Raw genomic sequence first — 21,873 nt, forward strand, 5'->3', positions numbered from 1 at the left:
CTTAAGACAAGAGTGAATCTGCTAAATATCACAGCAAGGGAATTTGTTGACAAAGTTTAAGGAAAAGAAGAAAACCTGGAATAAAACGTGATTAATTTGATCGAGTTCCAAAGTGGTACCAATGAATATTGGTATTGTCATCAAGGTGAGCTGGAATGCATGTTGAGATACCTAGGAGCACCTATTTAGTTTCTAACACTCAGTTGTGCTGAGTATGCATAAGATGACCTGCTTTAATTCTTGCGAGAAGCAAACTCAAACATAACAGATATCAACTTGAAGACACCAGGAGAACTTTGCTCGCTGGATCCTGCAAACATTTGCAGGTTTCAAGCGATGATGGCTTTAATCTGCAACAAAACTAATCCTTCTCTTGGCCAAGTACCTGATTTTTTCTGGAGCAATGACTACCAAGCTTGAGGTGCTCCACATATTCACATACTGTATGAGTAGAAGATGCGCCGGAATTTGGAACAGACACTGATGACTCTGTTTTGTCTTTCATACAACAGTATGGGACATGTGGCATCCCAAACGACAGTGGTGACGTGGCCTTGAGACAACAAGTTCCAGGGTTTCAAACTCATAAATGTGGTAAGTACTGTCATCGAAAATGCAGATGGGAAGGTACATTTTACAGAAGATGTCGTTTAGGTTCGCACAACCTGTCATCTCAGAAAGAAGTGTCAACAGCTTTTAATGTGCAGTTGGACATACCCTGACACGGAAGTCACGAAAAAATACATACAACCTGTGAAGAACAGATGCTTCAAAGTATGTCAATGACTACAACACTGTTATTCTGAAGATGTGGAATGCAAATATGAATCTACAATTTGTTGCAGACAACTGCATTGCTGTTGCTCACTACGTCACTTCATATATAGCTAAATCTGAGACGACAGAAATGAAAGCGATGTGGGAGATTTCTGCAGAAAATTGTCCTAACAAAACATTGGACATTTTCATATTTTCAAAACATGTCTCTCTATGAAGTACTTCAGCACTATACATACAGCAGTAATCTAACTGTAAACAGAGAAGAAGGATAATATGCAGCTCTTGGATGTGTCAACTGTTTGGTGAGACACAACAAAGGGAATCTAATTAACCACTGAAAGCGTATTTGCCAAACACCAGAGAAAAGAGAGTTTTTCTACTTGTCACTTTTACAGTTGTTCAAGCAATGGTGTTCTTTGTCAGATTCACTTGGACACTATGACTGTTACAAACACTCTTTCAATGCTGTAAAAGGCAGCATTGTGTGTTCAGTCTTGCCAACCTATATGCAAATGTTGAAAGATGAGATTGAACAGTAAGAAACCATTGCTACTGAGATAGCCAAGGAGCGTTCACAAAGCAGCCAAAGTTCTGCACCAGCAAGATCCTCCTGGAGAACCAATTATTCAAAATGAAGCAACTATAGCTATGAATGAGTTGGAGACTGCAATGCAGCAAGCAAGATAGGAAACTGTAGATTTTGAACACTTCATAGTACAATTGAGCAATGGACAAAAATAAATTTACAATGAAGTTAAAGATAAAATAGAGCATGGATTTCCCCACAAGAAGAAACAATGTGAATGTTCTTCATATAAACAAATATTACTATACATCAATAGTCAAGCTGGCACTGGAAAAAGCTTCCAAATTATCGTTCTCACTGGTTATCTACAGAAGGCCACAGAATCAAATGTGTCATGTGTGGACTAGCTGCACATAACATTTAAGGTATTATTTAGATCACCTACTATTGCTACCTGTTGAACATGAACATTAACTGCACTACCAGAAATTATCTAGTGAAGCTTGCCATGAGGTATCCAGAGTGCTGAAGGAACTGAAGCTTTTAATCATTGATGAGGTGACATTGTATCCAACTTAATGTTTGCTTTCATACACTTAAGAATCTAGCATATTTCAAGAATAAACTATGATGTGCTCTTTTGAGGAAAGCATATAATTGTATTTGGTGACCTACTGTAACTTATCCCCGTAAAGGATAACCTATTTTCAAAACACTTGTGCACAATGAAACTAGCAATTCTCTGGGGAGTATTGGCATAGTGAATATTTGGTTAAACTTTGAATACAAGGAACTAGTGAAAAATATGAATTAAGAATCTGATGTGGCTTACGCAGATATGCTGAATGACATAAGAACAGCCGTTCAGACAAAAGAGAGGACACATGCTTTAGAAACTTGTTTTATCAGGAAACTATTTCCATCTAATATTACAACAGCTGAACAAATGTACATTTTCATTGAAGAACAGAAATCTATAGTTTGTTTCATGCCGACACTTCAAGAGTGCTCCAAATTTAATGAATAATTACTACAACTGGAGAAAGAAGATATTTTGGAAATGATCTATTGATAAAATGGAACCTTAGAGAGCACAATACTACTCACAGATAAACTACAAACAAAATGGAATGCTTTGGAGAAGTCTGTATTCAAAACTGCAGTATTAGATAAGCCCTTATGCATGAGTAACAATTGTTGAGTAATTTTGCGTCGTAATTTAAAAGTTGAGGTAGGGTTAGTAAATAGAGGAATGGGTAAAGCAATTGATTTTATTATTTTTCCAAATAGAAATGAGGATTAATATTTGGCCATAAAATGTTATCAGATTAATGGAGTGAACCATATTGGCCATTGTGCTGTACGTTTTTTGCTAGTGAGAAGCTTATATGTGCGGCACAAGCAGTTCCCACTCTGTATAGTGCATGCTGTAACTGTCCATAAATCACAAGGTTTAAGTGTAGATGCAGCTTTTGTTAATATTGGAAGTACGGCTTTTAAAGAAGGAATGTCATATGTAGCATTGTTGTGAATTAGAACAGCGTCCAGTTTGATTTTAATAGATTTTGATGAAAAGAAAGTTAGTGCCGCTGCAAGCTGTGTAAGAGAGTACAATCAGTTAAAAAGTGTATACAGTCCTCATTTAGTCCAATACCCTGTATATGAGAAATGGATAATCTATCCAAAATGAAAAATTTCAAAAACGTTTACAGATGCTGCAGAAAAGAAAGGACACAAGGACAATCTAGACACTGTTAAGAAGAGAAAACTGGAAAATGATGGAGTTATTGTAGGTTACCAGTTAGAAAACAATTCAGGTGTCAACTGCTATACATATGTTGTTCTCAATTTACTGTTTAACTTACCACATCTAGTCAACCGAATTCAACAAAAAACAGAGGTTGTATTCTGCATAGTATCACTTGCTCCAACCTTTACTGACTGACAGAACTGCGATACATTCTGCTTCAGGTATTCGAGGGCTTTTAGATTTATATAGTGGATCAGTAATGTTTATTCCCTACAGTCAACACAATGCACAAGAATTTATTATGGTCATGTTTAGAAATTAGAATAAGAAGATGTAAACATTGATGATTTATTCTGACTGAGTTACACATGGAAACATGACTGTGAAGATTATGATTATTCATCTACCACTCAAATAAATTCTGAGCGTTTTCTCTATTTTACATTTCCAGATTCCAAAACTTTGCCTTTTGACAAATTGTTGAAGAAGGCTAACCAAAATATGATCTGCCCAAACTGAAGATCAGATGTTATCTCTATGTTATTCTTAACAAGAACTGGAAAATACCTTTACGAAGGAATAAATACACCCTTTGGACACCACACTGTCTATTTAAAGAGTGAAACTGGATGGACGAAATTTAATAATATCAACCTAAAATTCAACGCAAAACTTCCTTTCAAACTATCAAGCTCTGATCTAAGGAGGAATTCTGGATAAAAAAGTGGTGTACTGTGTTTCTTCTTTCATGATTCATCAGTGTTTTAGACATATTGGAGCTAATGTCTTTAAAAAGTTCTTTACAATTCAAGAGTTCCTATATCTTCCAGAAAGGAGTTAATACCCCATCTAAATTCTACACTCCCTAAGTAAAGTCTGAAACTGGATGGGCATAATCCAATTACATCAGCTTTAATTTGAAGTCAAACACTGACTTACAAACTAAGAAATTGTACTATTTTGTTTTTCCAACCAAACTGCTAAGCACTAATTGTGGAAAAAACCTTCTGTTGGGAATTTGTCTATATGGTCCATCAACATTTTAAACATTATTTGGTCTACCAGGGGTGATGTTTTCAAAAGGATCTCCTAAATTGGAGAGTACTTTCTATTTATTTGTAATAATACCAGATATAATATATTAAGAAATATTTTTTAACATAGGTTTGTTTATATATCTGTACTAACTCCAGAAAAAGCAATTGATTAATGAATTATAGGGAGTACCATCTGAAGTGTCACTTATTTAGAGTGATGTACTGTGTAGCCTTGTGTTTTTTTTAACAGTCCATTGATTGTTTTTTCCCCACTGTGTCAGGATGATACTTCATACAAACTACAATTTATAGTGAAGAAGTATGTCACTTTTTGGCCCACTCTCACAGAGCGAGTGATAACACCTATATAAATAACTATCACTATGAATCCTTGTCTCATTGGAATTTGTTCCTGAAATTGCTTTATAAACCAGACCTGCCCTGAAAACCACCAGTTACCCACATGCCCACTGACTCACCCATACAGTCACTAGCACACACACTCAGTCACCCATATACTACTGATGCACTCACTTATTCACCAATATAGCCACTGATACATCCATTCACTCATCTATACAGCCACTCATTCTCCCATATGACCACTCACATAGGAACTAACTCACCAATGTAACTACTCACGCAGCACTCATTCACTCATTCAGTCACTCACACAGGCACTAACTCACCCACACAGCCACTCACACAACCATTCACTCATCCATTCTGTGTGGCTGCCCGCCCCATCAGTCCAAATTCCATCCTCTGACGCTTGGGGTCCCGCAGGGGTCCTCGCTGAGCCCCACGTTGTTCAATCTATACGTGAGGCCGCTGGCGGAGGTCGTGAAGCACTGCGGTATGACCATGGTGTCATACGCAGATGATACTCAGCTAGCGGTCACGATCAGCGGGGATTCCGGGGTGGAGGCCCCAAGATTCCGGGACGGACTGCGGGCGGTGGCCAGTTGGATGACGTCCAACTGTCTCCAACTGAATGCCAAAAAAACAGAGATTATGATCTTTGGCAAACAGACGGAACTTTGGGGCGACACCTGGTGGCCCCCTGAGTTGGGCCCCACCCCCACTCCTGTCTCGGAGATTAAAAATCTGGGGGTATGGCTGGACCCTACTCTTAGTTTTGTTGGCCATACTAAAAGGACTGCGGCCTGCTGCTTTGGCATTCTGCGCAACCTGAGACCTGCACTCAAATTCTTTGACGCTGCGACCCGTCAACTTGTGGTTCAGGCGACGGTGCTGTCTCGGCTGGATTATGCCAGCTCCCTTTTCATAGGGTTAAATCAGGCCGAGCTCACCCGCCTCCAGCGAGTGCAAAATGCAGCTGCCAGAGCAGTAGCAGGCCTTCCTAGGTTTTGTTCTGTCTCTCACACCCTGCGTGCCCACCATTGGCTACCCATCAGGCAGCGGATTCACTTTAAAGTGTTGTGTATGTCCTTTAAGATCTTAAAGGGTCCCTCTGCTCAGATACTTCATAATCTTCTGTGTCTTGACATTCCTGGGCGCTCTCTTCGCTCTTCGGACCGTGAATTAGCAGCAGTTCCACGTTTCAAACGTAGCCGAGCTGGAGGACGCTCCTTTCGGGTGCGGGCGGCTGTTTTATGGAATGCCCTTCCATTTGAAATCCGGACCCTTGCCGACCTGCTTTCCTTCCGTAGAGCGGTCAAGACCCTTTTGTTCCCGTAGTCTTTTCCCTTTTAAACGCCTATTTTTTCAGTTATGTTGTGTGGCTTCCTTGTCAGGCGCCGGGACGCTCCTTCGCTGGAGCAGCTGTGCGCATAATAAATGCTAATAACATAACATAACATAACATAAAGACACTCACACAACAGCTCACTCTCCCATATGACCAGTCATATGTAAACTTACTCATAGATACAGCCACTGACATACCCTCCCTCACCCATACAGGTACTCATATACCCTCTCACTCACTCATACAAGCACTCACACACTCACTCATATACCCACTCACACACCTACTCACTCACCTATACAGTTGCGAATTCACCCTCTCACTCACTCATAGAGCCACTCACACATGCACTCACTTACCCATACAGCCACAGACACATCAACTCCCTCACCCATACAGCTACTCACATATCCTCTCACTCACCCATACAACCACTCACACACTTGCTCACTCATACAGCTACTAACTCACCCATACAGCCATTCATACAACCATTCACTCACCCATAAAGCCCCTCATACAACCACTCACTCTCCCATATGGCCAGTCACATACACACTCACTCACACATGCACCCACTGACACACCTACTCCCTCACCCATACAGATACTCATACAACCTCTCACTCACTTATACACACACTCATACACTCACTCATATACCCACTCACATATCTATTCAATCACCTATACAGTTACCCACACACCGTCTCATGCACTCATAAAGCCGCTCACACATGCACTTCTTCACTGATACAGCCACTGACATACCAACTCACTCACCCATGCAGCCACCTAGGTACCCTTTCACTTACTCATACAACTACTCACTCACACACCCACTCAATCACCTACTCATATAGCTGCTCAATCAGCCACTCACACTAACCCTTACTCACCCATAAAGCTACTCAAAGCTACTCATTCACCCATACAGCTACTCACACAACCACTCACTCTGTCATATGGCCAGTTGCACTAGCACTCACTCACTCATGCATCCACTCACACACCCACTCACTTACCTATATAGTTACTTATACATCCTCTCTCTCACTCATACAGCCGCTCACATACCTATTAACTCACTCATACACCTACTCACACAGCTGCTCACTCACCCATACAGCCACTCACACTAGCACTCAGTCACCCATACAGCTTCTCACACATCCTCTCACTCACCCATACAACCACTTACACTATCAGTCACTCACCCGTTCAGGCACTCACAGTAGCACTCACTCACTCACCCATATAGCTACTCTGTAAGCCACTCACTCACTCATATACCCACTCACACACCATTAATTCATCCATAGTTACTCACACTAGCACTAACTCAGCCATACAGCCACTCACATAACCATTCACTCACCCATACAGCTACTCCCACAACCACTCACTCTCCCATATAACCACTCATACTAGCACTCACTCACTCATACACTCATTCATAAAAGCACTCGCTCACCCATGCAGCCACTCACACAAACATTTACTCACCCATAAAGCCACTCACACAACCACTCGCTCCCCCATACAGCCAGTCACACCAGCACTCACTCACACATGCAGCTACTCACACCGGTACTTGTACACCCTCTCACTCACTCATACAAACACTCACACTCTCACTCACTACCTCTGCAGTTAATCACATACCCTGTCGCTCACCCGTACAGCCATTTACACATGCACTCATTCACCGATACATCCACTCACACAGCCACTCACTTACCTATAGAGCACACTTTATCTTTTTTTGACTGTAAAAGGCAGTTCTGGCAAGAACCTTTTTATTGTTCTTTTTTTGTGAAACTGGGGTTTTTTCTAACAAAAAAACAACTGGGGAGAAACAATTGCAACAAGCAACATAAGAAGAGTGTAAAAACTGGGAAAATTAAAAAAATAACAAGAATGTTACTTTGCAGCTTCAAAGATGGCATCAACAGACTGTTCACCAGCTGTGATTGTAGTGCTGCAGTCAAGGCAATATGCGCCAACACGCTTTAACTCAGGTGCAGTTTGGAGACAATGCCTCCCTACTCCACTAGGCACTATCTCCCCAGAGACAGATGGTGCAGCCAAAGATGTAGAAGTGATTTATGCTGTGAATGTCTCGAAGAACCGGCTGCTGGGGAAAACCCGGGATCCCGCCTCGGATCACGTCCAGGACCATTCCTGAGGCTGTGTGAGTGCAATTATAAATTGACAAGGTCTCTCCCGCATTGAATCACTGGATTTACAAGATGAACTCACATTGAGCCAGACCGGGTAGCATCTATGCCACATGGTGGCTTTCAGCCAGTTGAAAGATTTCATTAAAGGAAACTTGAATTACATTATAAATCAAACAGAGACCCGAAGTGTCCGACTGCATAAAAGCCCTTTGATTTGAAGAGTAGGACTATCGTCTTCTGCACTCAGTCTGCCCAGATTCACTCAATGCTGCAATTAAGAGCCCACGACAGAGTCTGAGTCTTGAGGAGAACCCCAAAATAATCAGGGGCTCGAAACACGTTGACCCTCGTGCATGGGTTACTTTGATTTGGTGTTCCATGAGGAAATTGGTTAAACAGTGTTTTCCTTATCTTTGACAACACCTAGATTCTTTGTGTAACCCCATCTTCTTATCGCAGGCAGGACAGTAGACATCAGTCTAACAATAAGACAGTGTCTGCCTAGTGTCAAATTTTGAATTTAGGACTGGACAATTGCTTTAGGCTTGTACATATTGTTTTGTTGTATCACTAATTCATTTAAGTATCTTTGTGAATTAATTTCTTCACAAAGGTATTCTGTTATATGTATTTATGTGGATTATGTGTTGAAATGTGATTTGGTACACATCATGTAATTCAATTTATTACCCTTTCTCAGGCATGTACAATTAATTACAAATGTCTTTTTGAAAAAAGTTAAACTAAGCTGATAAAGCTAGTGAACTTTAGAATTGTTGGTCTAATGTTCCTTTAGTCTTAGATATAACAGTCTTCCTGGACCCAGTGTTTATTTTCTATCCCTACTCCACTAGGCACTATCTCCCCAGAGACAGATGGTTCAGCCAAAGCTGTAGAAGGCCACTCTCCCTCTCTTTCCTTCCAAGCCCTCTTCAAGCTGTTGCAATGGTGTGTTTTCAAATGGTTTGACATATAAGTTGTACCATAGGAATAATATCTGCTGGTTCCTCTTGAGACCGTATTCGACTCGCCAGACGGAATCGTAAGAAATTCCCAAGCAATACTTTGCCTTTCAGTTGCAAGCCCCTCATCTCCAGAGTCTTGTTGTTCTATCTCCTGCTCCTCTGGCTGCTGTGACAGTGACACCTCCTCTTCTCACTACCTCCTGTCGCCATCTAGTTAAAACAATAATTACAGTATGTGTATGTATGTAGTTTACACTTAAAAACAAGCCGTCTTCGCAACTTTTCTGTGAAACCGGAACATATACGTATCGCAATAATTTGCAATGAATTTGTGATGATTTAAAAAATTTGAAAAAGCCCCACAGTTATTAATCCACTGAACCAAATGACAAGGAGTGACACAGAGAAATACATAAATGAGTGGTCATTTATGCAGGTGTAGTGTATAATATGTAGTAGAGATTTGCATAAAGACAAAATAGTAAGTAATTTCCCAGTACAAAGTAATGCAGATGAGTAAACAATTTCCTGAAATTAGTCTACTCTTCTAAACAAAATTAGATTTCATTCAGATCCTCATGTTCATTTTACATAAATTAAATCTCTACATGAAACATGTGCAAATATAAACGTAGCACTTGCCCCAGATAAAACTCCACTTGAGAAAAACGAAAAATAAATCTAAATACTTCGGTAGGGTGAAAAAAATATATATTCCCTCTAAAAATCAATATTCATAAAATACCTGAAATCCTTACACGTGTTAATGCATCATAAATACATTGGAATAAAATCTGAACAAAAATGGTAAAACCTTTGAGATCCACTGAAAAAAACAAAGGTTACAAGAACGATATAGGTAGGAATTCAAAGTCAAAAACTTTAGATATTCGCTGAATGTTAAGGGCCTGAACCGCCCAGTTAAAAGGAAGAACATCCTGGACTATATCCATAAACAGAAGGCAGATATTATTCTTCTACAAGAACCAAACTAGCGGAATCTTTCCATTACAGTCACTATACCGACATAGCCTACTCGCCGGCAGTTGGTAAAAATAAAACGGGGTACTCATGCTGGTTGTCAGAACGACCATGCACTCTTACCTTGTTTTGTGCATAGTTGAATTTCACAGAGATGCTATAAACCAACTTTCCTGTCCCCTATCTAATAACCAGTGTTTAATATGGCCCACTAGAGATATGTAATAGGGATTAGGGAGGAGGGCCGGATATTGGATGTAAGGTGGGCTCCTGTTGTCGACCTTCGAGGCAACAAGAGAGGATTACTAAGTACGAAGTATTAAGCGTTAAGCAATAAGTTCTTCCTGTTACTCTACTTCACTATACTCCTTAACCAAGACTCCTACCTGCGATCTTGAGCTGGTAAGAATAACATCCAAGTATTTCTTGTGAGGGTTGACTGTTCAGTATGAAGGATCTTTGGAGATGAGTTGGTGTTATCAAAGAAGGGCTTTCTAAGTCTTCTTCTTCTAAAGAAAGAAAGTATACATATTTTATAACCTGAACAAATCCTTTCATTTCTTTTAAAAAATCTTCACTTTGTGGTTTTTTTCTTCACACTTACTTCGCGCAAGAAATCATTGTCCACACCTTCTTTTAGGAGCAAGAAAGGCCACTTTTATTTTAGGACAGGTGCATCATAAATTTCATAAACACATTCATTATTTATTTATTATTTACATACTTCAACTCTACAGTGAGCCTACGAAACCTAAATCCCAAAAACCCCTAACAAACTCCTGCCTACTACCCCTAGCCTACCCAACGCTACCCTTCAGGATGGCCAACCCGCTCCAGGCTGCCCACCCCCACTAACAAAAACCCGCCTCCTAAAGAACAAAGGCACCCATCCTAACAGTGGCAAACCTACCTAAACTAAACAGTGCCTAGAGCACCGCAAAATAAAAAACCCATAAATAAATAAAGCAAAAAGAAAAAAGAGGGAGGGTGGGTGGGGCAAAACAACCTCCCTTCACGCCTCCCGCCACGCAGTTCCTAACCGCCCGCCTAACTTCCCCTTTTAACCCCTCTGCTAATCAGCCCCCACCTGTTAATGATCCTCGCGCGAACCTGCCCAGGAAGAGACCGGCTCGCGCCTGGCTCTCCCTGGGTCCCCCCTCGCGCAAGAAATCATTGTCCACACCTTCTTTTAGGAGCAAGAAAGGCCACTTTTATTTTAGGACAGGTGCATCATAAATTTCATAAACACATTCATTATTTATTTATTATTTACATACTTCAACTCTACAGTGAGCCTACGAAACCTAAATCCCAAAAACCCCTAACAAACTCCTGCCTACTACCCCTAGCCTACCCAACGCTACCCTTCAGGATGGCCAACCCGCTCCAGGCTGCCCACCCCCACTAACAAAAACCCGCCACCCAGGAAAACCTTTAGCGTTTTCCTGCCCCACCTAAAGGAAAGGAAGGAGCACACCACAACTGTACCTGGAGAACCTTGCTAATCAAGTCCCTGAGTTCAAGGAGGTAAAAAGAAAGGCCCAAAGCTGAGAGATGCACACCGTCCTCACAAAATAAATGATGTTCAGAGACTTTTAAATGATAATGGTCCAAACTGTAGATCCCCCAATGTTGACAAAAAAGGCGCATTGTCCTGTTCACTTTCCTTCTAGCCTTTTCCATGGCAGAACGGTTCCGTGCCCCACGCCATTGCAAACGAGGCACAAACTCAGTCCATATAAGCATGGTGCTAACCCATGTGGTTCTGATGATTTCCAGGTCCTGCTTCATTAATTTTAACAAGGTAAACCCAGAGAGAGAAACCAAGTCATTCTCTCCCAAGTGTAGCACCAGGAGATCCGGAGGGCCCCCCAAACACTGTGAAACCAAAGCAGCCAAGGCGGGAAAAAGCCCACCCCAGCGCATTCCCCCTGTTCCATGCCATGAGACTTCATGTGTCATACTGTTCAGACCAAGTGATCTCCCACAGAGCTGGCTTGCAGCGGCTAAAGCTGCTCGTTTAATAAAAGAGTGCCCCAGTATCCACACCCTTCGTTTGCATCCGGCGACTGACGGCCAGGGACCTAGGAGAGAAAGAAAGGTTAGACAAGCCAAAATGCACTATTTCCTCACATACTTTTCACAGCACTTGGAACGCCAACGACCAATGCGTCGGATCTGGGACCAGTCCCACCCCAACCGAGCGGCCTCCGTCGCCGCACCAATTCGGAAAGAATGAGTACCAAATTGCACAGGATCCTTCCCCAAGCGCAACAAAACCTTGCGTAATACAGCCAACAATTGAGATGCAACTATGGGACTACCATCCGCATGACAAAATATGGACCCCTGGAGAAAATGCGGAGAGGACACAAACACTTCCCATTCCCCAACCGGGCAACATGCAGAGACACCACTTCTACCAAGGAACACCCACTTACCCCTCCCCATCTGGTCGGTTTTAGATGCCCGCAGCCACAGCCGCACTCTGTCACTTTCCAACACCACCTCATTGCTGGTCATACCTACCCTGCCCCGCAACCCCAGCAACTCTGATGCCCGAAATGCCCCAAAGAACAACCAAACAAAACACAAACGAAATTTGGCACACTCCAAAGCATCATAACAACACACCTCCAATTCCGGCAACAGCAACTGTAGCAACTCAAAAGTCACTGGCTGCCGGAGCTGCTGACCACCAGCCCGAAGCCTAGTCAAACCCTTCAACACTTTACGAACCAACACCCCCCCAACCGGATCCCTCCCCCACCAAAGCTGCCCATAAAAAGAAACCCCAGCCAATTTGCCAGAAATGGTAGTGGGCGATAAGCCTTTGTCCGCCAGATGTAAAACGAACTGCAAGACGCATTGTTCATCAGACCAACCCGCCCCAATCGGCCCCATGGAAACCTTACCAAACTGCAGAAACTCATTCCAGGCTTTCACATAACCTCGCCTGGTGGAGTCAGCCACTGAATTTTCTACCAAGTGGTGAACCCTCAATCCCCCAGGTCCCATACGTACTGTGGGATCGCTGTTGGTTCCAGGTCCGCCCCAGGAGCTAACTTGCGGAACTCGGACCACTGAAAGCGAGACAAAGAATCAGCGATGCAATTAGAAGTACCAGGAACATGCCGTGCTTTAAATACAATATTTAATTGCAGACACCGCAGCATGAATGCACGCAGGAGCCGCAAAACCCGCAAATTACGAGCCTTTTGATGATTGACAAGGTGCACGACTGCCAGATTGTCCACGTGAAACAAGACTGAGCGATTCTGAAACTCATCCCCCCATAGGTGCAGAGCAACCAGCAACGGGAAGAGCTCCAGAAACGCTATGCTGCGACCCTGATCCTTCCAGTGCGCCGGCCAGCCGGCCGCGCACCATCGACCGTCCCAAAATATTCCGAAGCCGTGAGCCCCTGACGCATCAGTGAACAACTGTACTTGCCATACCATGTCCTCATCCGCAAAAAACAAGGACACGCCATTAAACTCTTGTAGGAAACGAAGCCAGACGGTCAAATCGGCACGCACAGCGGTGGTAATGCGCACCCTATGATGGGGAAGGCGTGCTCCTGACATGGACAAGCCCAGACGTCTGCAGAAAGTCCTGCCCGCCCGAACAACCCGGCAAGCAAAATTGAGGTAACCCAACAACTTCTGAACAGTTTTCAAAGCAACTTTCCGCTCCCCCAACACCAGATGAATGAAAGCAGACATTTCCTTCACTTTGGCCACAGGCAATCTCGCCACCATAGACAGAGTATCAATTTCAATCCCCAAGAAAGTCAGGGACGTACAAGGACCCTCTGTCTTGTCCGGCGCCAATGGAACCCCCAATTCCTCCGCTAGAGCCTGAAAGATGTTCAAAGCCGACTGACACTGCCCAGATCGACCTTCCCCAATGAAAAGAAAATCATCAAGGTAATGACAGACCAATACATGGCCACTAACAAAAGTGAATCGCCACTGCAGGAAGGTACTGAAAGTTTCAAAAAGGGAGCATGACACTGAGCCGCCCATGGGCAACACCCGATCCACGTAGAAACTACCATCAAAATGCATTCCCAACAGACTGAAATCCCAAGGGTGAATGGGCAATAGCCGGAAAGCCGACTGCATGTCGCTCTTCGCCAGCAAAGCCCCAACACCAGCCGTGCGCACGAGCCGTAAGGCATCGTCCACCGAAGCATAATTGACAGTTGAGTCAGCTGGATCAATAAAGTCATTAATTGATGAACCCTCTGGCCAGGACAGGTGATGGATAAGACGAAACTCCCCTTCCGCCTTCTTAGGCACCACACCCAGGGGCGATACAATCAAGTCAGGCAGAGGACAATTCACAAAAGGACCAGCAATCCTACCAGCCGCAAGCTCAGCATCCAGCTTCTTCCGCACAACATGGGGACTCTCCTTCGCAGACTTCAAATTGTCCGACCACCTGCCCACCCTGGGTCCCTGATACCCAATCCTGAACCCAATTTTGAAACCCCAAGACAAAATCTTAGCGGCCTCAAAATCTGGATAATCCACCAGCCAGAGATCGAGAACTTCCTGCCTAATAGGAGTAGGGGCCCTTGTAAACAGACTGTTGTTGCTGCCCCCTACCCCCTGAACCTCGTCCCTGCTCACCCAATCGCTGGCCGGGAAAACACTGGGTGAGGGCATGCTTCCCTCCACACTGCGAACACTCGTGTTTGTACCTGCAAGCAGGTCTATTACAGGAACCCCTGTTAAAATGCCAGCATGTGCCGGAGGCGGCTGACTGACCTCTGCCCCAAACCCCCGCCCCAGACTGAGCGGGGCGAGCTGAAAAGGGCCGATAATAAACAGGCTGCCCGCTAGCTGTGTGAGTCGTAGCAGGGGGGTTTGCCGATGCCATCCATTGCAACCATAACTCGGAATCAACCTCACCCCACGAACGCTCAGGGAAAGCGCTCATGCGCGCCCTGAATTCGTCATCATAGGACAACCAAGCAAAGCCGCCAAAATAACTGTGAGCCTTGCGTATAACATCAGCATATTTAAACATGTCTATTGCTTTCTCAGGATGACGTTGACAATAAACGCTGGCATAAATAAGAAATGCCGAAGTCCAGTTCTCTATGGACTTCGGAACACGAGGCCTCCGAGCCAATTCTAATTCCTCCTCCTTTGACCCTTCTTTTGCCTGAACATCCCTATGTAGAAGCCGAAAAACATCCACAAATGCCCCAGACCATATCAAATTCTTCGTTTTTTCAGATAAATGAGACCCCAAAGGCATTCCCACCCCAGAGTAAGGCAACTTTTTCGGTAGGATACTATCCTCCGTGACACGTGTGGCATCCACCCCGCCCACCCCCGCTGTAGAAACTTCATTTGCAACTTGCACATTAGAAACATTCGAAAGTACAGGCCGCTCAAGCCTCGGTGCCAGAGCGACTCGCTCAACCACAACCCCATCACCCGTACCAATAGATCTTGTACTTTTAACAGGGAGACTCTCCCTAGGTTGCCACACAGACCACCACCCATCCTTACCTCTCGGTAACTGCTCCGACTGCTGTGCGGCAGCCCCACGATCCCTCTGAGAAGGTCCAGACCACACTGCCCCTCGTACACCTGCATGGTCCGCTCGAGACTCCTGCAAAACACGAGAAACAGTGGGTTGCCCCAACCCACCCCCCTGGGCCCGTGCTGCCAAAAGCCCAACATCCTTGTCTCTCAACTCCCCTTCTTCCAACTCATCATCATGAAAACTCCCACCGAAAGCTTCATCAGAAAATTCAACTTGAGCACTACCACTGGGCATAGCCCCATCACCAATACCCCCATCATAAAATTGCCAGTCGATGTTTTGAAAGCTATGTGCACTGAAAGCTGTAGAAGAGCCGTCCGCTCCAGACAGCCCCCCTGTAAGCCCACCACTGGAAACAGCCGTGTGGACAGCTCCCGGGCCCGTAGAGACAGCCAACAGCCGCCCAGCCGATGGCGCAGATTGAAAACTGCGGCCGCTCGAGCCAGACAAAGAAACAGCCCCAGAAACATTGCCCCCCAACGCAGAACCGCAATCACCCCCCGACGCCAGAGCAGTGACACCCACCGACCCAGCCTCAGGGCCACCCAAAAGCCCACCTGGACGACCCCTGGGGACCGGGAACAGTGACTGACCAGTAGCCGAGGGCGCTCCCTTGCGCAGCAAACCCTTGCCACCCGGGGTCAGGGAATTGTGGTGGGGGGGCCGGGAACCGGGAGCACCAGTTGAAGCAGCCTTGGCCGGGGGGGGCAGCAGGGTATGTGCAGCACCCACCATAACCACAGCAGGGGCCGGGGGCAGGGCCTCAGGGAGGGGGGGCGACGTCAGCGTGGCACAGGGGTGCCTGGCATCGGCGTCAACCGTGGGAGGAGTGCCAACATTAGGGAGGGGGGCAGGAACAGGCCCCGGCAATGCAGGGGAGAGCAGATAACACTGCCCGTTAAGCCATAAATATGGGGAGACCCCATCTGCCAAAGGCGGCACCGAGGGGGAAGAGGCAGGGGGCACTGCAGCAGGTAGAGGGGCGTGCAAGCGCCCATGCTGCTCGAAGCTTCGCCCACGCTTGGGCCTGGGGCCCCCTTGCAACTTCCCAGACTTCCCAGGCGCCAAACCGCCTGTGCGCGGAGCCGGCCGACCCATGGAACGCCCCCGCCTCCCCCCGGGCGCCCCACGAGCACCAGCATCGAAAAACGGTAATGCACATACCTGCTGGAGGGCGCCCGGGTCACACGGCGGGGGTACTGCTTCCACGGCGGGCAAAAGAAGCCCAGGCCCGTCTGCCGGCATGGCCGCCTCGCCGTCTTCCTCGTCCTCTGGGCCCGGCGATAGACACGCCTCCACAGCCCTGGCGACGCCCTCTGAAGCCTTGCGAGGGGGGCGGGCCATGCCGACCCAAGCTTCCGCCGGGACACCCGGCATCAACAAGTCCTCGCGCCCGGCCGCACAAAGGATTTGGACAGCCCTCCTGACCTCCGCAGCTTCCTCCATAACTAAGGACAAAGGTGGGGACACGAGCGCAAAACAACCTCCCTTCACGCCTCCCGCCACGCAGTTCCTAACCGCCCGCCTAACTTCCCCTTTTAACCCCTCTGCTAATCAGCCCCCACCTGTTAATGATCCTCGCGCGAACCTGCCCAGGAAGAGACCGGCTCGCGCCTGGCTCTCCCTGGGTCCCCCCTTCTTTTTGCCCCTTGAAGAATACTCCAGTTCTGAAACGGAAATGAAATAAAAAGGCAAACAAACCTAATTGCACAACATCAAATGACATTTTGGTTATACATAAAAGTTTTCTCTTATACTACTCATGTAGCAATTCTCTTGTCCTTGTTAATAAGTGCTAAAATGTGCTTTTTCTATGTTACAAAAAACTGTTCAAAATTTGTCTTGAATTATCCTCTAAATGTTATCACAAAATGTTGCTGTCTTGGGGGCGTGGCTTTGGCGCGAGGCGGAATGGCTGCCTCTTGAGGGAGCTGCGCTAGCCAGATTCCCAATCCGGCAATTACCATCCGACAAAATCACCTGTGTATCACCAGGACAGCATGAGGCTGTAACAGGGACTGAAGCGCAAAAGTGGGGAAGGTTACGTTCCTGTGACCGCCATTAAATTGCCCTAAGGCGACTGTGTTCATGCTGCTGGGAAGAAAATGGCTCCTAGCTGAGGATTGTTTGCCGAGAGACTTTGCTGCAGTGGATATTTGCTACTGTTGAGCCCCTGGAATATTGAGATTGAAGTGGAGGACCGGCCACAGGGAAAACCAACGTGCAGTGACTGGTCTGGGCATCGGGGAATTTTACCATGCCCGCCGCTGCCGCGGTGGAGACTGAAGGCGGGGCGGACCGGAGAGCCTGGGGCCGCAGAGGAGTGGAGCGCCAGCCCGACCTGGGGGCGCTGGGTGGTTCCGCTGAATAAGTGAGCTGGCGCTGGAGGCGGTGCAGGGACCCGGGTGCACCGGAACAACTGCTGCCACAGGAATAAAGGAGCTGCGGTTTGTGGGCGCTGTCGCAGCTTGACTGCGCACGGACCTGGGCCATTGGCTACGGGGGGCGGACGTGTCCCGAAGTACAGGAGCGGCAGAAGGCCTCAGGGCGGGGCTGGCCGGGACGTAGCAGACGGGCATGTCAAGGAGCCTCGTGCTGCTGGTGGCAGTAATGTTACAGTAAGTGGGGTGAGAGCATGTTCTGGGCCTGGTGTAGGCTAGGCGGTGCGGCCCTAACTGTATACCCCAGGATTCATTTGTGGTGGTGCCTGGTGGGGTTGGAGCTGCCTGGCCCTGCTGGGTGCATGAGTGCGACACTCCTGTTGTGGCCACTGGGGGACGCAGACCTGGTACTTTGCAGTGGGGGGTGACAGCCGGCGCGGTCTGGTGCACCAACTGGCTTGATTTCTTGGGCTGGTGAGCACGGGGCACCGCGGGGGGGGGGGAAACACCTGTTACAACGCAACTTTTACAATGCACTACCATTACATCGCAACTTTTACAACGCAGGATCCATTAAAATGCATGCCTTTACAACGCATGACATTACATAGCAGATGCTATTACAACGCATGCCATTACAACGTAAGTATAGGTAAGTATATAATTTTATTTTATATTTTATTTAACATTATTTAATTAATTTAATTAATATTGAAATTAAATAAATATATTAATTTATGTATTTAAAAAAAAAAATTAAATATATTAATTTAAGTAATTTTAAAAAATAAGTATGAGTATTGGAGTATATGTTTTGGGGTACTGAGGTATATGTTTTGGGGTGTTTGGGTATTTTTAGGGTTCAGGGCTGGGTTTGGGTTATGGGGTACAGGGGTATTTTTAGAGTTCAGGGCTAGGTTTGGGTTTTGGGGCACAGGGGTATTTTTAGGGTTCAGGGCTAGGTTTGGGTTTTGGGGTACAGGGGTATTTTTAGGGTTCAGGGCAAGGTTTGTGTTATGGGGTAAAGGGGTATTTTTAGGGTTCAGGGCTAGATTTGTGTTATGGGGTAGAGGGGTATTTTTATGGTTCAGGGCTAGGTTTAGGTTATGGGGTACAGGGGTATTTTTAGGGTTCAGGGCTAGGTTTGGGTTAGGGGATACAGGGGTATTTTTAGGGTTCAGGGCTAGGTTTGGGTTTTGGGGTACAGGGGTATTTTTAGGGTTCAGGGCTAGGTTTGGGTTTTGGGGTACAGGGGTATTTTTAGGGTTCAGGGCTAGGTTTGGGTTATGGGGTACAGGGGTATTTTTAGGGTTCAGGGCTAGGTTTGGGTTTTGGGGTACAGGGGTATTTTTAGGGTTCAGGGCTAGGTTTCGGTTATGGGGTACAGGGGTATTTCTAGGGTTCAGGGCTAGGTTTGGGTTATGGGGTACAGGGGTATTTTTAGGGTTCAGTTTTAAAAAAAAGACTTTAAATAAATTATATTAATTAAATTAAATTAATTAAATCAAATTAATTAAATTAAATTAATTAAATTAATTAAAAAAATTAAAAAGATATACTTACCTATACTTACGTTGTAATGGCATGCGTTGTAATAGCATCTGCTATGTAATGTCGTGCGTTGTAAAGGCATGCATTGTAATGAATCCTGCGTTGTAAAAATCGCGTTGTAATGGTATGCGATGAAAAATTATGCGTTGTAACGCCATACATCCACCGCGGGGGGCTCCCGCACTGCTGAGGGGAAGGTTGCTGCATCGCTTTGTGTGCGCTGCGAGTGGCTAGGCGCCCAGTAAGTCTCCTGTTGGCTCATCTGCTGGTCCTGGTCAGGAGGAGTATATCTGACGAGTGAGCGGCTGTGCACCAATCAATCGTTGGGCTCTGTGGCGGTGGCTGCTGGTCTGTGTGGACCCCACGGCTGCCAGTTGGACACGCTTCGAGCGGTGGAGCCACTTCGAATCTGCATGGGCACGCGTGAGGCCTGGTACATTGTAGACAACAGCTTGTGAATCTTGCCACTGGTGGTCCTCACTGGTTTGTGTCAGCTGTACGGCTGCTGAGGTGGGTGCTACTTGTGGACTTTGGGGTGGGAGGCACCACTGAGGCTGGGCGTGAATACAGTGGTGTGACTGAATACTGTGTAACCCTCTGCTGACATCCGCACCACTATGGGAAAGACTAACCCTAAGCAATCCAATCTGCAGTTTGAGAATGAGATCAGGCTGGATCGCAGGGTGTCTCAGCGATGGCGCAGGACATGGAAGACGACACCAGAACCATCCTGTTGGAGTTGTGAGCTGGCATGAATTTGATTGATAGTAAAATAGATGCACTGGCAACCGGACTGGATGTCGTAAGGAAGAAGGTGGATAAACACGAGCACAGGTTAGACGTCCTGGAAAATAGATTATCTGACACACAGGATTCACAGGCTGAATCGCGGACCCAAATATTTCAGTCGGAGAAGGTATTGGAGATTATACGTGCAAAGAATGAGGATTTGGAAGCGCGTTCTAGGCGCAACAACCTTCGCATTCTTGGCCTGCCAGAGTCCACCGCTATTTCCAAGATGGAGACATTCATAGACGGGATGCTGCTGGATTTGCTTGGCTCGGTGCTGTCCCCAGTGATGATAGTGGAAAGGGCGCACCATTCATTGTGTCCCAGGTCACAGCCGGGCGTGCCAACTCGCCTGATCATTGCACGCCTTCTGAACTATCTAAGCCGACAGAGACGCTATCCTGCGCGAGGCCAGGGCTAAGGCCCCTGTTACCTATAAGGGTGACACGCTATCCTTTTTGTCCGGACTACACCCCAGGGGTGCAGGCAGCCAGGTGGGAGTTTGTGCCAGTGAAGAAGTTGTTGCAGGCTGCATCTGTGCCCTATGCTATGCTCTACCCGGTTAAGTTGAAAATATCGCATGAGGGGCATGCGCACTTCTTTACGGACTCAAAGTTGGCCCTGAAATTCACGAAACACATCCGCAAGTCGGGACCACGGCGGGGTGGAACGGAGGGTGCAGCTGTGACATCGGGTTTGGAGGAAGCGGACTGATCTTGGAGATACTGTTCTTGAACTGATGGATAAGTTGGGGCCTTTGTCTCTCTATGTGTTGGTAGTATTCATGTTTGAATGTTGATCTGATGATATATGCTGGGCGGGTAGTGTGCGGAAGTAGCTTTCCTAAATATGTGTTTATAAGTGTTCTATGGTTACAGTCACCTAACCTTGATCAGTGTGTACAGCACTGGTCGTGTTTTTTGTTCATGTGCATGGGTGGTTCACATTGTCCCAATCTGGCGACCACACTTTTGTGTGTGTATTCGTAGCTGATCCTCTCCCCTAGTGGGTATTCCCCAACTGTTGTGTTATATGGGTGATGGGGGTGATGTGTGGGTGGGGGGCAGGTTAAGGTCTCAACCTAATTGGGAGGTTGGAGTGGGTGGAGGGAGGAGTGTGGTTAGGGTGGGGTGTGTGTTGTGTTTTTTATTTTTTTCTCATGTACCTGACGTGTTGGAGTTGGTTGGAACAAGGGTGTTGCATTATGCTGGCTTAACTGGATATGAGGTAGCCGGCTCCCCCCCATTGCCACCTGTGTCAATATTGCGCTTGATGTGTGGTATTCGGAGGTGTGATGGGTGATAGATTCCGAATGTTGACCTGGAATGATAGAGGCCTCAACTCACCTGAAAAAGTCAGACAAGTGAAGGCCTACCTGAATAGGCACATGATATACATAGCCCTGTTACAGGAGACACATTTGACAAAACATACTGAATGGGGCATTGCGGGGAGATGGGCGGGCTTGAAGTTGGCAGCTTCACTCTCGTCGTATGCGAGGGGAACGATGATATTAGTTAAAAGAGGAGTTGCCTTTCAGCCAGCACGTTTGTATGCGGATGATGAGGGTAGATGTGCGATGGTGCATGGTAAGTTGGGGGACCATTGGTTACTATTATCAATGTCTATGGACCCATTATGGATGACCCTGTGT

The 21,873-nt window shown here is 46.2% G+C and overlaps 1 protein-coding gene across 1 annotated transcript; it reads right to left on the reverse strand.

Annotated features, from left to right (window-relative positions):
• Positions 1-11,367: 11,367 nt before the first annotated feature.
• Positions 11,368-16,842, reverse strand: LOC147722687 (uncharacterized). The gene is made up of 2 exons (XM_086967354.1): positions 15,462-16,842; positions 11,368-12,017 (listed from the first exon to the last, which is right to left on the reverse strand). The coding sequence occupies exons 1-2, from the start codon at positions 16,840-16,842 to the stop codon at positions 11,368-11,370; spliced, it is 2,031 nt and encodes a 676-aa protein (XP_086823480.1).
• Between the last annotated feature and the right edge of the window lie 5,031 nt (positions 16,843-21,873).

This window comes from Lissotriton vulgaris, chromosome 4_1 (genome assembly GCF_964263255.1).
Source record: "Lissotriton vulgaris chromosome 4_1, aLisVul1.2, whole genome shotgun sequence".
Lineage (NCBI taxonomy): Eukaryota > Metazoa > Chordata > Amphibia > Caudata > Salamandridae > Lissotriton > Lissotriton vulgaris.